This window comes from Hermetia illucens, chromosome 1 (assembly GCF_905115235.1).
Source record: "Hermetia illucens chromosome 1, iHerIll2.2.curated.20191125, whole genome shotgun sequence".
In the NCBI taxonomy this organism is placed as follows: Eukaryota; Metazoa; Arthropoda; class Insecta; order Diptera; family Stratiomyidae; genus Hermetia; species Hermetia illucens.
The window spans coordinates 194,478,839-194,494,063 of NC_051849.1; the positions used below are offsets into that span (position 1 = coordinate 194,478,839).

At 44.3% G+C, this 15,225-nt stretch overlaps 1 protein-coding gene across 1 annotated transcript; it reads right to left on the minus strand.

Annotated features, from left to right (window-relative positions):
- Positions 1-3,342: 3,342 nt before the first annotated feature.
- Positions 3,343-10,663, minus strand: LOC119659536 (armadillo repeat-containing protein gudu). The gene is made up of 7 exons (XM_038067682.1): positions 9,875-10,663; positions 9,593-9,809; positions 9,251-9,535; positions 4,144-4,491; positions 3,902-4,082; positions 3,624-3,838; positions 3,343-3,567 (listed from the first exon to the last, which is right to left on the minus strand). Exons 1-7 carry the CDS (start codon positions 10,498-10,500, stop codon positions 3,430-3,432), a joined length of 2,010 nt encoding a protein of 669 aa, XP_037923610.1. The 5' UTR covers positions 10,501-10,663; the 3' UTR covers positions 3,343-3,429.
- Positions 10,664-15,225: the final 4,562 nt, after the last annotated feature.

Here is a 15,225-nt window from a genome sequence, read left to right on the forward strand (position 1 = left end):
TTCGCGAATGCGGTTGTCAAGAATGCGTTCAAAAATCTTCATGGTATGGGAAAGTAACCGGATGGGACGGTAATTTGAACATTCTGCTGGGCTGCCTTTCTTTTTCCATATTGGAACAGTGGTACTTTCTTGCCGACCATGGGATTCTTAGGGTGAAAAACTGGAGAGTGTCTGGCCAAAGATCCTTCTCAGATCACAGTTGGACACTTTTCAATCTAGATCTCGCCGCAAAGGTCTCCAAACCCTTCAGAGACTCAAGGTGGATCAATTGGAGAAAGTTTAGTCAAGTAGCTATGAACAAACTCTTCCCTGGGCAAATTGGTGAGATTGGCATGACAGACGAACTGGAGTCAAAGGCCGGGGCTTTGGAAAATGCATTCGATACCGCCTTTAAAGTCCCTGCCCTGCTAAGTACAGCAAGAATACACTGCCGCCGTAGTGGAGTTAAGATTTTTCCAGCCTCAGGAAGTTGACCAGGGAAATCTTCAACATCTACTACTACCTCTACTGACAGTCGTACAAGGACTGCCTGAAGAAATACAAGTCGGCCATCAAGACCGGCTGGACTATTGCCAGAACGTCGAAAGCACAAGCGAATGCGCGCGGCGGAGCAAAATTCTGTCCAAGGAAAATAAGAGCAAATCCTTTCTTAAAAAGTCGGAAGGCTCCCGGACGGAATCTTATCTTATTTATTGGATTATATCCATGCTAAGTACCAGGAAATTTTACGAAAATTGGACAGTGACGGGGTGGAGGTAGTGGCGTATGCCGACGACTTGGTGATATTAGTGTCAGGGATGTTTCCGTCCATTACGAGCAACATTATGCAAGGAGCGCAGCATGCGAGCAACATGCGAAAGGTGTGCTTGTGAACAGTTAGATGCGGACTCGGCATAAACCCAACCCCAAAAACGGAACTGATGCTATTCACCACCAAGGCCTAACTAGCCTTCCCTGCCTGCAAGAGAACCTTCGCAAAGAAATGAGGTCTCCGGCCGAGGATGATTCTCTAAATGTAAACCGCTGTGAGACGTCCAATCCTAACGTACGGCTCTATTGTATGGTGGCAGGTTTTGAGCAAAAAATACAATAGGATGAAGCTTAATAATATTCAAACAACCGCGTGTGCAGCTACTGGGGTTCTGCAGTCCTGCCCGGCAGATGCTCTCAATATGCTTCTACATATCTTTCCTTCACATTAAATACGTTGTAGCGTGCAGTGTCATCAGACTACGTGAGTCCAAATGCTGGTCAGCGAAGCTCAACGGTCATAGTAACATCCTAGACGAGGTACCTCGGGAAATCTGGGCTTTTGAGACGGACTATGCCACACGCAAGGTAAACTTCCAGAGAAACTTTGCTATGGACTTTCCAACCAGGGCAGTGTGGAAGACCGGCGGCGTGTTGCAAGGTTATGGCGCAGTATTCTTTACCGATGGACCAAAGATGGTCTGTTGAGTCGGCACGGGGTTTTCTCGAATACATACAGTGTATCCGAGTCGTATGGTATCTCAGGTTTCGCTAGTGTATTTCAAGCGGAACTGGAAGCCTGTCGATCGTTGGGGCATGATCCATCCCTAAGCGTAACATAGCTATTCTAACCGACATGGGGCCAATAAAGCCTTGTACTCAGCGACGACATTCTCCAGATTGATGGGTCAATGTAGAAACGCGCTGAACAGTCTCGACGGCACGCTCAAGGTTACCCTTCTCTGGGTTCCTGGCATAGGTACATAGAGGGGAATGAACGGGCTGACGGATTATCCAGGTGGGACTATATGCTTGGCCGTCTTTTGGCGGATACAGGTGCTCAGAGGTGGCGGCGAGGAAGATGGGGCGGCAACCCTATCGACCAAACCAAAACCAAGTGGCCGAGGAGAATCTCCATAGTGGTGGCACCGGGAGACGCTGTAATCACTTTGGTTTGCTGGCCGTGATTCAGTAGGCGAATGCTCCAAAGGCCTAATCAGGGCGATCAGACCCGAGTCTGCACGGGGACTCATCTGAAGTGGCAAATTGGTCACGAAACCTTACCAGGGGTATACTGGTACCATGGGAACCGGGAATGCCCCTGGACTCACATACTTCGGGTGAACTCTTGTTGTATGTGAGGACAGCTCGGTTATTTGCGGTTGGCCCCCCTAGTGGGAGTTTCATGGTGGTTGTGGTTATGCTCAAGCGACAAGAGACCTTCGGGCCTCGACGTGGTGTTGCGTATCAACACGGGTGCCGTACTCCATAGTTCGGTAGAGATTTAGGTAATTCTTGCATCCACCAGTATGAATGCTAAGCCATGCACTTGGTATAGACTGGTACCGTTGTTGCTTGTCTCAGCGGGGCTCTGATTGTGGTCACAAAATCAATCCGTGTCTTAAGAGGACCGTAGGATTAAGTCTCACGACAGGTGCCTACGTAAAACACAATGGGCTTCGCTTGTACCAGTCGCATACTAATGCATACAAGATTACGGCAATCTGCCCCGGGTACTGACCTATAGGGGACAATTCCGTCAGACCCGACGTACGCAATTGGCATTGCAGAAACTGCGAAGAAAAGGTGAAAACCCTCAGCCACTACCTTTGCGATTGCCCAGCTCCAGCTAGAGTCAGGTTACGGACAGTGCATAGACCATACTTTGGGAACCTTAGATAGATTTCTAGCTGCAGGGTGAATGCCACGGGTTGGCTCTGAAGGTCTGAGCCGACTGGATTCTGCCTCCTTGCTCTTATAGCAGCAGTTACTGTCTTAGTAGTTTGTGGCATCAAAATGGTTCACCACAGCGCTAGTTGAGCTCCTCGGAGCGGCCACTGATACTTAGCTCTTGCCTATGGAGTGGCTGAAGAGAGTGCGAAGAAATCAATTATAACCTCTTCTGATTTCCATTATATGGAGGATACTATTAGGATGTCTGCAGGTTTAAATTCCCCTGATTATCAAAGGAGCCAACGCACATAATACTTCCAATGTTGCAGATTCATGGAAGAAAGGAGAGACTTAGAGGAAAGGCTATCACCCGAAAATGTTGGGAGGAGAATGCAAACATATTAGGAGAATCCAGGGTAAACTAGGAAAAGGGGAAGAGGTTAGGAAGGTGTAGTTATAAACGTCGCGCATAGAAGAAAGGGGGTCTTTCATTTGTCAGCTAACTCCGCTCTGTGCTGTAATGCTTTATTGTGGATTACCGGGCAGGGAAGAGTCGGCGGTGGTTTTGAAATATACTGAAATATTCACGCTGCTATCTTTTGAAAATCTTCACCTCCCTGAAAACATGGACGGACAGTAAACTGATAATAAGATTTGGTTTTACACAAAGTCCTAAAAAAGACAGAAATAGATAAGGAATAAAGCTTACAAAACATATTATTATTTAAGGTCCAACATAAATTTTATTTAGATTAACAGCGAATAGTTTTATATTTAACTAAAATCTCACATATCTTGTTTGAGCAGGTACTCCTCAGCACGCAGAGCCAATTCTCGAATATTTTGTAAACAACCGGCCGATGCTGCTTGCAGGATTTTGTCAGTTGATCCAACAGTTTCAAGGAGGAAAGGCACAACCCCACTCTGTTGTATAAAATTGTTTTAGATATCAAGACTTTTATTGAAAGCTCAGGTCTTACCTGATGCATTGTGATACAGTTCTGCGGATCCTTTGACAGTTCTTGTAGTGCCATGGCAACTGTACGATGAACATTTGGATTGTTGCTGACCATGTAGCCAACAATCGGGGTTACTGTCCGTAACCTGCCCAATTCTTGAGTATTGTTCCCAAACGGTGCACAACTTGCTATTGCTGCGGCTAGGTTTTCTCGTAGCAGATCGTCTGTTGTATGAACTGCGTGAAAAAGTAATAAATAAAAGGGTTTGAAATTTGAAAAATATGTGGAAATCTATGTACCTAACTCTGCTAGCATGTAAATCACCTTATGATCAGTTAGCACTGCTACATTTTCCTTATCCTTCGCAATTGTTGCTATGGCTGCGCAAACTGCCGATAAAACTAAAATATCTTTAGATTTTAAAAGAGCTACAACCAATTCCATGGCACCAACGAAGCTTCGTACCAGTTCTCCTGAATCCTGAAAAATTTATTTGACCATTAATTACTTAGCATCTCTTTTTCAATTTACTAGGTCTAACCTTTGCGTTCTCTATACAGGGGCAAATTGCCCAAGCGGCATAGGCCTGCACCCTTGGATTGGGGTTTTTAAGTAGTGACCAAATTAGCCGAACAGCATCCAAATCTTCCAAAATTGTCATACTATCTGGATCAAGTGCGCACTCTTTCAATGCTTTACAGACGTTTTCGAGCAGGGGTGGATGGGTACCATTGAGCAGGTTAACCAATAGTGGTAACCCCCCTGCCGACCGAAGTGATTCCCGGTTATTTTGGAATTTAACACATTCCGCAATAGCGCCGACACAGTTTGTTAGGACGTCGTCATTTTCGTCTGTCAGCAGCTGAACGAGCACTGCGACAGTACGAAGCTGAAAAGTACATTAAATTATGAAATAAGGATTTCGGTTGAATAAGTGAATAAGGAATTCATGGAACTTTACACTGAATGGAAAGTCAATGACTAAAAATAAATACAATTCTGTAAGCGCCTTAAATTTCATAATTTCTTGAGAGGAAGTTATGCGTGAAGACCCAGCTAGCGCCCACATTACAAAAATCAAAAGCCTTTACCCCAAAGTACTTACAAAACCGATTACACCCCATGTAGCATTAACTTAAGCTTCTTATTTTTAGACACATCCTTACATCCCTTCAGAAAAGTGTGTCATTAGAGCAGTCACATGCCATTAGCTACTTTTACTCAAACGCGAATGAAAGCCTCCAAGTGAAATAAATTGAAGGGAATTCATCATGGGAAAACAATACCTCACAGGATTCGCGTCAAAAATTTAACATAAAGTGACGAAAATGTTCTTTATACCATGAAAAGGGGGTGGGTTGGCTGCTGTCGGTAGCGCTCTCGTTGTTTATTGTTTTTCAGCGATAATGAATTCTTACGAAATTCTACTGTAGTCACTTCATTAATTCGCGTTGATTAATAATAATTGAAAAAATATTAGAAATTTTCATTTTTCGGCTGAAATGTTGTTCAATTTGCAAATACTGAGTTTCGGAACTGGCACTGGTAACATCCTCTAGCCTCTATATACAATCTTATTATATTTATAGATGAAGTACCCCATAAATGAGCTCGGAATAATATGTGGTACCGACGACAACGGTTTCGTCCAGGGCAAAGGCAGACGCTGCCACTGCCCTGGAAGTAGCGTGACCCAAGTGGTTCGCAGATTTAGTTAACTCTTTTTTATTAACCCGCAAACACGTAATGAGTGAGGGGGGGGGGGGTGGGTTCCGCCTAGTATTTTTGGCCAAAAGCTGGGGAAGCTGAAAAAATTCTTTTGTGGCATTTAAGGGGTGGGTTGGGGTGTAAGCCTGAAACGAGAAGTCCATGGACCAGAAAAGTGGGAGGCAGTTTTCTCTAACTGGACCAGTCCGACATCATCAGGGATAAGGATCCCTTCGACCTCAGCCTCACATCTGAAAGGCCGTCCACAGGGACAAAACTTTTGCCCCTATCAAATCTCAATGTGGGTTTTTTATACCAACGTTGAGTCCGCTCAAGGGCTAAGTGAAACGTTAAGGTGAACAATGGGAACGGCCTGTCTTCTAGGGAGAAACGGAACTATTTAATAATTAAGCACGCGGCGAGCAGTTCTCGATCGTAGGTGCCGTAGTTCCGTTGAGCGGGGTTCAACTCTTTAGAGAAGAAGCTCAACGGCTGCCAGACTTGATTCACCTTTTGGTGAAGAGCAGCACCTACTGCGATGTCAGAGGCATCAACAAAAACGGCTAGGAGTGCATTTTGTAGAGGAAATGCCAAGAGTGTAGCGTCGGCTAGTTGTTGACGGGATTTATCAAACGCGCGGACAGCCTCTTCTGATCACACAATCTCTCGTGTGTCCCTTGTTTTGGGGCCAGACAAGTACGCGTTCAAAACGGACTGGTGTTGGGCGGCCTTGGGCAGGAAACGACGATAGAAGTTTAGCATGCCCAAGAACCTCCTCAACTCCGTCACTGTCTTCGGACGTGCGAAGCTTGTAATTGCCTGGGTCGGGCTCTATCCCGTCAGGGGAAATGGAGTGGCCGAGGAATCTCACCTGTGTTTGAAGGAATTTGCATTTCTCAACGTTTAGGACTAACCCGGCCTCAAGGAGACGTTGAAAAATGCACTCGAGATGGGCTAAGTGCTCAGACTCAGTAGAAAAAGCGACCAAAACATAATCCAAGTACACGAAACAGAAATCGAGGTTTCGCAGGACCGAGTGAATGAACCTTTGAAAGGTTTGCCCTGCATTGCACAATTCGAAAGTCACCCGGGTCAACTCAAAGAGTCCAAAGGGTGTGCATATTGCCGTCTTTGGTATGTCTTCTGGAGCTACAGGGATTTGATAATAAGCCTTGGCTAAATCCAAGGTCGAAAAGATGCGGCAATTTGCGAGATGACGGGCAAAGTCATGGATGAATGGAATTGGATATCGGTCTGGAACAGTCTGTGCATTTAGCCTTCTGTTATCTCCACAGGGGCGACATTCGCCGTTTGGCTTAGGGACCATTTGGAGTATGGAAGACCAACAGCTGTTTGAAGGTCTGTAGATCCCCTGTTGAATAAGTTGCTCAAATTCTTCCGTGCAATAGCCACTGGTGGTAGAGGACGCACCTTCGAAAAGATCGGTAAATCAATGGTGTTAATGTGGTACTGCACATTGTGCTTCACTGGTTTAGAGAGTAATCTGGCTGAACTTTTGGAGAAGTGCTCGAAGACGAGAGTCGGTAATGTCCTCTAAAAGTACGGAAACATTGTTACTTGGGTGAGATGCCATTTGGCCCGACGAATTAAGGTTGGTCGTGGGATCTACACGGAACTTGTTTTGAAAGTCAACCAGCAACCCATAGCGACACAAGAAGTCTGCGCCTAGTATGGGAATATTGACATCCGCCAGGATGAATCGCCACGAAAATGTCCTACGCAAGCCAAGACTCACGGCCACTTGTATATACCCGTAGGTGTTGATTCAGGGGGAATTTGCTGCCGTCAGTTTCAACCGTTGCGGAAATAGCCGATGGTCCTGGGGTATGGGAACAACCGAAACCTCCGCACCATTATCTACGAGGTAGTTGCGCCTGCTGAGGGGATCAAAAATCGTTAGGCGACGTAGCGCTGCGTTCTGGGTGGCCGTCGCCAGGACCCCCGCGGAGCTAGTTTTTTGTGGTAGGCGCAAATTTACACGGGAGCGTACATCTGATAGCTTTATCGCCGAATGTACGATGGTAGCAACAAATGCTTCTATCCGTAGGCTGTCCGATTGCCCTTTTCGAGTGGCAGACAGCAAGGGAACTCGCGACCAGGCGCGCGAATGCTGAGCGGCCAACGTCGCCCGTATTTCAGCCATACTGGCTACTAATGCGGCTATCTCACGCTTCAGCTCGCCAACTTCGTCCAACGGCTGCTGAACGGCCGCTATGGTCGGGCGCGTGCACCTTATCGGCCACAACTGCCAGTGTCTCCAAAGAACCGGAGACGCACGCGAGGACCGCCTGGGTGCCCTCCGGGAGTCGACGCAGCCAGAGCGATTTCATCAAGTCATCGTCGATCCTACTCCCACCCAATTGCCTCATTTCGTGAAGCAATTGGCTGGGAGTTCGATCGCCCAATGTTAAACCTGCCAGCAAGTGATCCAGTTTAGCTGACTCACTTACCGCCAGGCGCTTGATCAACTCGGTCTTCAAAAGCGTGTAAGAGGCCGACTTTACTATGTCGACCACCAGAAGGATGAACTCCTCATCCAAACCTACTATCGCGTAATTGAACCTGGTCGAGTCCACCGTTATTCTAGACATCTGGAACTGTGCTTCCAGATGGACGAACCACAACTCCGGATTCCGTCGCCAAAATGGAGGGACATGCACAGCGAGGGCGGTCACCTACTTAAAACTTCAATTTTTCTTTTAAACATGCGATGGATCCTTGACGGTGGCTCCGGCTCCCTGCGTCAACGTCGTCGAAGTCAGCTGGTTGTTGCGTTTGTCTCGCCGAACCGGCTGAAGTCAGTTTACTGTGAAATTATATGATGCTCCTAGCTCGTACTCTCGTCGCCGCTGACGACACTCCAGATTTGTGGAGAAAGAATATCCAAATATCACCGGGAAGGTAGTAGCCTTCTGCACAAATGGCAGATACACCAGCGTGCAAGGCCGTTAGGTAGAGCCACGAATTCGAGGAAGGAGCAATGAAAATGTCCGCCGGTGGCACTTTGACAGCTCGGGCCGTGGGCGCAGCTTTTCCTCGCTTCAATCGGGCGAGTTCCTCGGGGTCACCACTTTAATCAAACTGTGATTTGTTATGTTGTTGCCGTGCGTCTTCCCTCTAAGAATTCGATGGGTCCAGCGATGAGTAACGCGGAAGTACCAATTGTTGCAATTAACTTTAATGAAACCTTGTTTTGAACAATTGTAGATCTTACAGGGACAACACTATCCCACTCGCAAATACGTGTAAATGCTTGCTCAGAATGATTTATACTTATCGGTATTATTCTCGAATAAACTTCACATAATTACTTTTTTTTTCTTAGTCGAAATCAGTTAAACCAAGAAATTTCAAGAAGAGAAACGATCTCTAAAAGACCTAGACCAAAACGTGTTGGTGTCTACCAGAGTCCTGATGATGATTGTTCTCCTATGTGGAGGTTGTGATGCATTAACGCAAGTAGTAAGTACCATAATAGAAGGAATCATCAATATTCGCCGAATGAGCAAAAAATTATTGTAAAAATCGGCTTGAAGGATATGAATAAGAGACCAACCAACAAGTAGTCAGTGGTAGACTGGATAGGAATGAACTTATGTCCACAAACACGAAGGTAAGGAAACCTGTAGAATTATAATATTGGAGCACCATCCACCATCCACCATTTCCATTTAAACAGATGGACCCTTTTCAACTAGTAGAACAGAGGGAAGGTATACGTCATTGTCAACTATCTCTATAAATAACTGAGTAGTTAGTCTTCTAAACATAATTCTTTTTCCAAACAATTACATAGATATTAGCACTAATAACATATTCGAGTAGTTTATTAGTTGCGGAAAACAGATTCAACTATCATTTACTATCTTAAATAATAAATAGTAAAATTAATGAAGGCGGACTGAATCCTATCGAATTACCTGGTCAAGTTTTTTCACATTTGCTTCGGTCGCTGCACATTGCCAAATTGCTCCAGTGGCTGCAGCTAACAGTGCCTTGTTTTCCCTCAAGTTCTTATCTTTTGCAATTGAAACAAGAGGCTCCAGGCCTCCTGCTTGTCGTATCAAATCTCTCGCCGTTTTATCGCTGGCACATTTGAAAAGAGCCGAACTGCATTGCATTTTGAGATCCAGATTTGTCGAATTCAAATGTTTTACTATCATGGGGATCATCCCTTCGGAGGTAATAGCCAGCTGATAAGTTCCCTGCGAAACAGATAAGCATTAGATACTAACTTACTTTTTTGATTTTTGATGTTATACTAGAGCTGCACATTGCTGGATTGTTCCCATTACAGGTACTAAGAGGTCAATATAATTGGACTGAAGCAAGCATCCTAAGAGTGGTACTATGCCGCTCTTCCTCATCTGTTTTTTGTTATGTTTCGATTCGGAAAGCGACCAGAGCGCCTTAGCTCCTGCCTTGGCCATATTGAGTTGTGCTTTTTGCATGTCTGCTAGTTCTACTCCAGGCTTGCACCTAATTCATATGCACATTCATCAAATACTCCACATAATGACAGAAGATACTTTTCAAAAACTTACACAAAGTCTACATCGAGTAAATCAACCAGTTTCGGAATGCCATTGCTTTTCCGCACCAACTTGCGAGCTAGCCTAACCTTAGCCACGTTGGCGATAGTTTCAGCAGCCATAGTCTTCAAGTCTATAGCCTGAGTGTTCAGGATATCTACAAGGAGGGGTATTCCACCCAAATCAACTATTGTTCGCCGTATATCTATATTGATTGAGATTTCCGCAAGAACGGAGAGAGCTCCAAGACGACACTTGACATCATTGCATTCCAGTAGATTCACCAGCACTTCCAATCCGCCAATGTCCTGAATGGCAAGTTGATTAATTTGCGTTGTTAGATCGTAATCCTGCAGGCAACAAAGTGCGACAATAGTAGCCGTTTGGTTTCCCGCCTTTATGAATTTGACGAGCTTTTGAATATTCCAGTAATCAGCAGGAATGTCACCGGTTTTCGCTGATTCCTTCCATCGTTCCTCCTCATCTGTTGATGATAAAACTTCCGTTGAATCTGAATCGTCGGTTACTGTCTTTTTAACAACAAATTTCTTGTCTGGGCAGCTCCCAACCGATGCAATTGTGCGGATTGTTCTGGTACTCCTCAGCGAGGACTTTGAGGATGTCATCCGGGCCGACATTCCGAGTGTTTGTTAATCTTTTTCAAAAAAAAAGTTTGGCTAAAACTTTTATTTAGAAAAATAAAGCGATTTTAAGAAGCGTTCGAAGGAAAATTTATTTTAGATACATTCACTAAACTCGGCACGTTACATTGATATGAAATTCCAACACTACTGTGATGTAATTCGGTAGAGTTTGTTTATTTCATTTCGATTTCTTGATAATAAGCAATATTGGTCAGAGCCCATGCGTGGAAATGCACTTGTTGAATATCGTTGTGTTTTTCCTAACAGAGGAAGGAAGGAGATTTTTTTCAGGTTTCTAGAAAAGATTTTGGGTGGTTAATCATTAAAGAAGATATCGATTTAGTGGTATTGGTGAATATCCATTTAATGGTGGGTGATGTTCAGGAAATCAATAACCTGAAAATTATGACTTACGCCTTTAATTTCGGGTGGTGATAGCAGGTCTATTGCCGGTTTTCTGCAAATTGAAATGGGACTCATCGATATGAACAATACGTATTGCGTCGTATTGCGATGATTGAAGAGATTGCTTATTTGAGGTTTGCCAATCCAACGGTCATTTATTTGACTTCATTAATTCCCTTTCCTACCGTATAAAATCCTCCTCCTCCATCTGCTTGTCATTCTCTTCACCGTGATCTCATCCTCTTACAATTTCCTATAAAAATATTTTTCGGCATTTTTATTTTGCTGTTGCTGGCTTTATGGTAAACTAGATGTGCGGTTCTGACATTCGGTCGTCAATGCATGTTTGCGATTTTAAGTGATTAACTGATTGTCGGTGAAAGCTCAGAAGAGAGTAGAGTGTAAATGAATGGTGGTAAGTTGCTTTCGTGAGAGGTCAACCTGTTTAGTAAAGGGACCAAAAATAACTAAGTGGCCTAACTACCTAAAAAATAAGGTGGTTTTTTGTTGAAAGGCTGACATTTAGACGATGATCAACAGTAAATAAAAGGGAAGTGAACTTAAGTGAGTGGTAGTCTACGATAGATACAAAGGAGGAGAGAAAACTTGAGATACACGTTCGGAAGAAACAGTATAATTGTCATAGACTCGTTTCCAGTCCATAGTGAACTCTGTTGTTTTCACGGATTGATTTAATTCATTTACTTTCGGGAACTAGGGTAGAAAAATGAATATTTTGTATTGTGTTAATGACAACAGCGGTGAGCGAGGCAATCGTCACGCGCTCGAGGGTGAAAATCGTGAAATCGTTAATCCAAGGAGTTTCGGATCAGCCCGTAGATAACTCAGTATGGGAGTAAATATGAACGCAATTAGAAACAGATCCGCCTTTAGCGGATATTTCAGTCACGCTTAAGCTTGTATTTAAAGGGTTCTTTTGGTGCTTAAAGTGAATGTTAATGACTGAAATTCTGTTACTATGCTATTTGAAAGGATAATGTAAATTATTTATAACCGCGTATCAATTTTCCAGGAGAGTAATAGTGATAGAAGGAAAAAATGAATTGTAAAAAGTTTGAGTGGAAAATCAAGTCGAAAAATATGAATGCCTTATTTTTTGTTTGGACATCGTGGGCGGATAACTTTAGATCCTGAGTACTGGAGTCCCGGAACGATAATCCATTGGAGTGCTAGCCCCCCTGATCTTCTATTTTAAGGAGTCTTCAACACAGAGGGGGAGGGGCAAGAAAAGGAAAGTTGTTAGTTCAAAGAGACCCCTGCTATCTGGTCTTCTCCCCGGTCCAGCTGAATCACCTTCACGTGAAAAATTGAGCCCAAACGTAATGTGAAATACGCGTCCATTTTTCAGCGTCTTCAGCATCGTTCTCACAATGTTATCCGAAAAGAGCTCCCTTGTGTCTGGGTTGAATTTCTGGTGAAGCTCACCCCACCCTCTACAAGAATGGCATGATCGGGGTCGCATCGTTCTCACAATGTTATCCGAAAAAAGTTCCCTTGTGTCTGCGTAGAATTTCTGGTGAATTTCATCCCACCCTCTACAAGAATGGCATGATCGGGGTCGTCCCCAACAATATTGCAGAACACTCAGTCAAGGAATCGTACTCTGTCGACTTTGGGCAGTTAAGACGGAAAATCTGCATGCCCGCATAGAAGCTAGGTAAGGAAAAAATCAATCTTTCTCTCACGCTGTTTTTGGTCCAGTTGAAGATTTAAGTTTCCGATGAGTTGCGAAGTCGATCCGTCTCACAATCCATTTCACCGGAAGGGTTACCACTCTATCAGTGTATATCACCATTGCTTACGAGTAGCAACCTGTCTTAATACCTCTTGGGTTGAGCAAGGAGAAAGAGACTGTAAGTACGGTAGACGCCACCTGTGCAGATGCCCATTTCTGCGGGGACGCCAGTCTATATGTAAGAACCACAGAAAAGAAGGGACTGCATCGTATTCATCCGAAGGCAATATTTGCTTTTTGCTGAATTAATTCGGTCTCAAAGCCGAAAATTCCGCTGCAGCTATATCCGCTTTTGTTTTGATTTGCTCGAAAAAGCTCATCTTCGAATCAAGCGTTAGTCCAATTAACTTAACCGTTGGTTTTGACTCAATAATCATCTCACCAGTCGCACCAGCAGGCAGGGTCGGAATCCTCTTCTTAGTCAAGATAACTACTTCAAGACTTCCAGTGCAAGGTTGAAACCTGGCCCTAAAACCGAACTCTGTGCTGCCCCCGATGTGGCGTGTGGTCTGTGGCGTTTTGTAAGACAGGGGGTTTAGGTTCATATATTTCCTCAATATCGGAAGCACTACATACCGGGAGGCTGTAAGACTGTACACTCCAACTCGGTGAACCACAACCACGACTTCCATGGCAGAACCTAGAATAGGTCTTCCTACTTTAAAACCGAATTGCTTTGGAGATGACTCCTCGGTAATATATATCGCTTCGATGGGTTTTCACTGATCAGGGAGGCAGTTATTACTTTCCAGCGGCTAAGAAATATATCCTCTTAAGACAAGCGTTGAATGGAAGACCTGTGTCTTCCGACTTTTTCTTGGTGGAAAGTGGGCAACCCTTGTTGCCTTTCATGCTGTTGGCATCAATGCGGATGGGGTGCGCAGAAAATAATGACCGTACGATGCGGCTCATCTGTTCGACATAAATGAATAAGGTGTTTACAGAGCCCTGATTTTTTGGGCGATCAGTTTAAAAATGAGTTCGCATTTGTCTCTCTTTCTCGTCTCCAGCTTTACTTTATCACCTCGGAGCTAATATGTATTCTGCCATTCTGACGTCGTTTAAATGCCCGCCATCATTACCCTTCATCCATGGCTCGGTAATTTACCCCATAGACTAATACAATTTGTAATGGCGGTCATTATCAACCAGATAACTGAATTTACGAATTTCAATCGTAGTCCCCACCGCGACTCTGTTTGACTTAAAAGCTCCCATTTGTCCTTCATCACGTCCACAGTCTTCGAAAATTCGCCACCTCTTTACGGACGATAATAACATTCCAGCGCGGCGGTTACGTAGGGAATGCTTTCCTCGAAGTCGGGGAGCATCCATTGGTTAAAACTACGAGCAGGCCTGATGAGACGGGCGTGGAAATCGAGCCATTTCAACGAAGAAAAGGAATAATTTTCACCCCGGACCCGATTTTGAAAAATAATTTCCATTCCAAGCCGGGATTTCCTCTCTACAGCCATGAATATGGGCTCTGACCCCTTAACTACCTCAAGCATTCGTTTGCCTCACGAGTTTGGATGAGGATGAAGGTGTCCCTCAACCAGGGTCCACACCCTAAATACTGAATCTAGAAAAAGCTATCTCATGACGTCGGTGCTGAACCCAAAGTAAAAAATCGTTCCGCACCAAGATGATAGCTGTATCCCATGAGTAACAATGACATGAAACTGGATGATGTTGATTGATTGGTTTGATTGGATTGGTTTTTCGTACAAAAGATAGGTCTGTTTCACAAGTTTTGGATGTATTCTTATCGGGGATCTCGCTGGGGACTTCTGCCTTCGGTCTATTGTTTCGTCACTCGTCTTCGCCTTGACTTTACGTGGATAGTTTTCCATCAGCGGAGCAAATTATCTCTTTCTGTCCTTGTTCGTATTTTTCTATTGCATCTTGGGGGCCACTTGGAGTCGACCTCCTATAGAAGTATCTTCCTCTTTTTGTTTTTCCCTAGTTTGTGTTGCAAAGGACTATATGAATTCCATGTCGTCCTTGCGGTGCCAATAGCCCTTTTTAGGTACCTTCAGTTATTATCGATATCTGATCTCTAGAATGTGTGGACCAGTTGTTCTTCCAGTTTCATCAGCTCGTTCTTTATGCTTTCGCTGGCTTTTTTTATGAAGAAAAATGCATTGCATGTACTTCATGACTGCCCCATGTTTCTGAAGAAATCTTTTCTCACCAGGTGTAACAAGTAAAAGGGCTCTACCCATGTTGCCTAACATCAGATGTACGCTTAGTTGATAATGGAACTCATAGACGAATCAGCACTCGCTAAGAGTGGTAGCCAACAAGGGTCGCGAAGGGACTCGCTTTCGATACACACCACAACTTCCACCTTGATAGAGCCTGGCTTACATAGGCCCATCAACTTGAGCAGAGAACTGTATTTCTACAAATATCGGTTAACTCTAGGTGTAGATGCAGGATGCAGACATAATGTCAATTTTCGAATGATTGCCAGTTACCCTTTATTTAGTTTAGTGTATCAATCACACCCACTCGCTATCGTTCGCGATTATCTAAAATGTAGTTCAGCTTCCCCC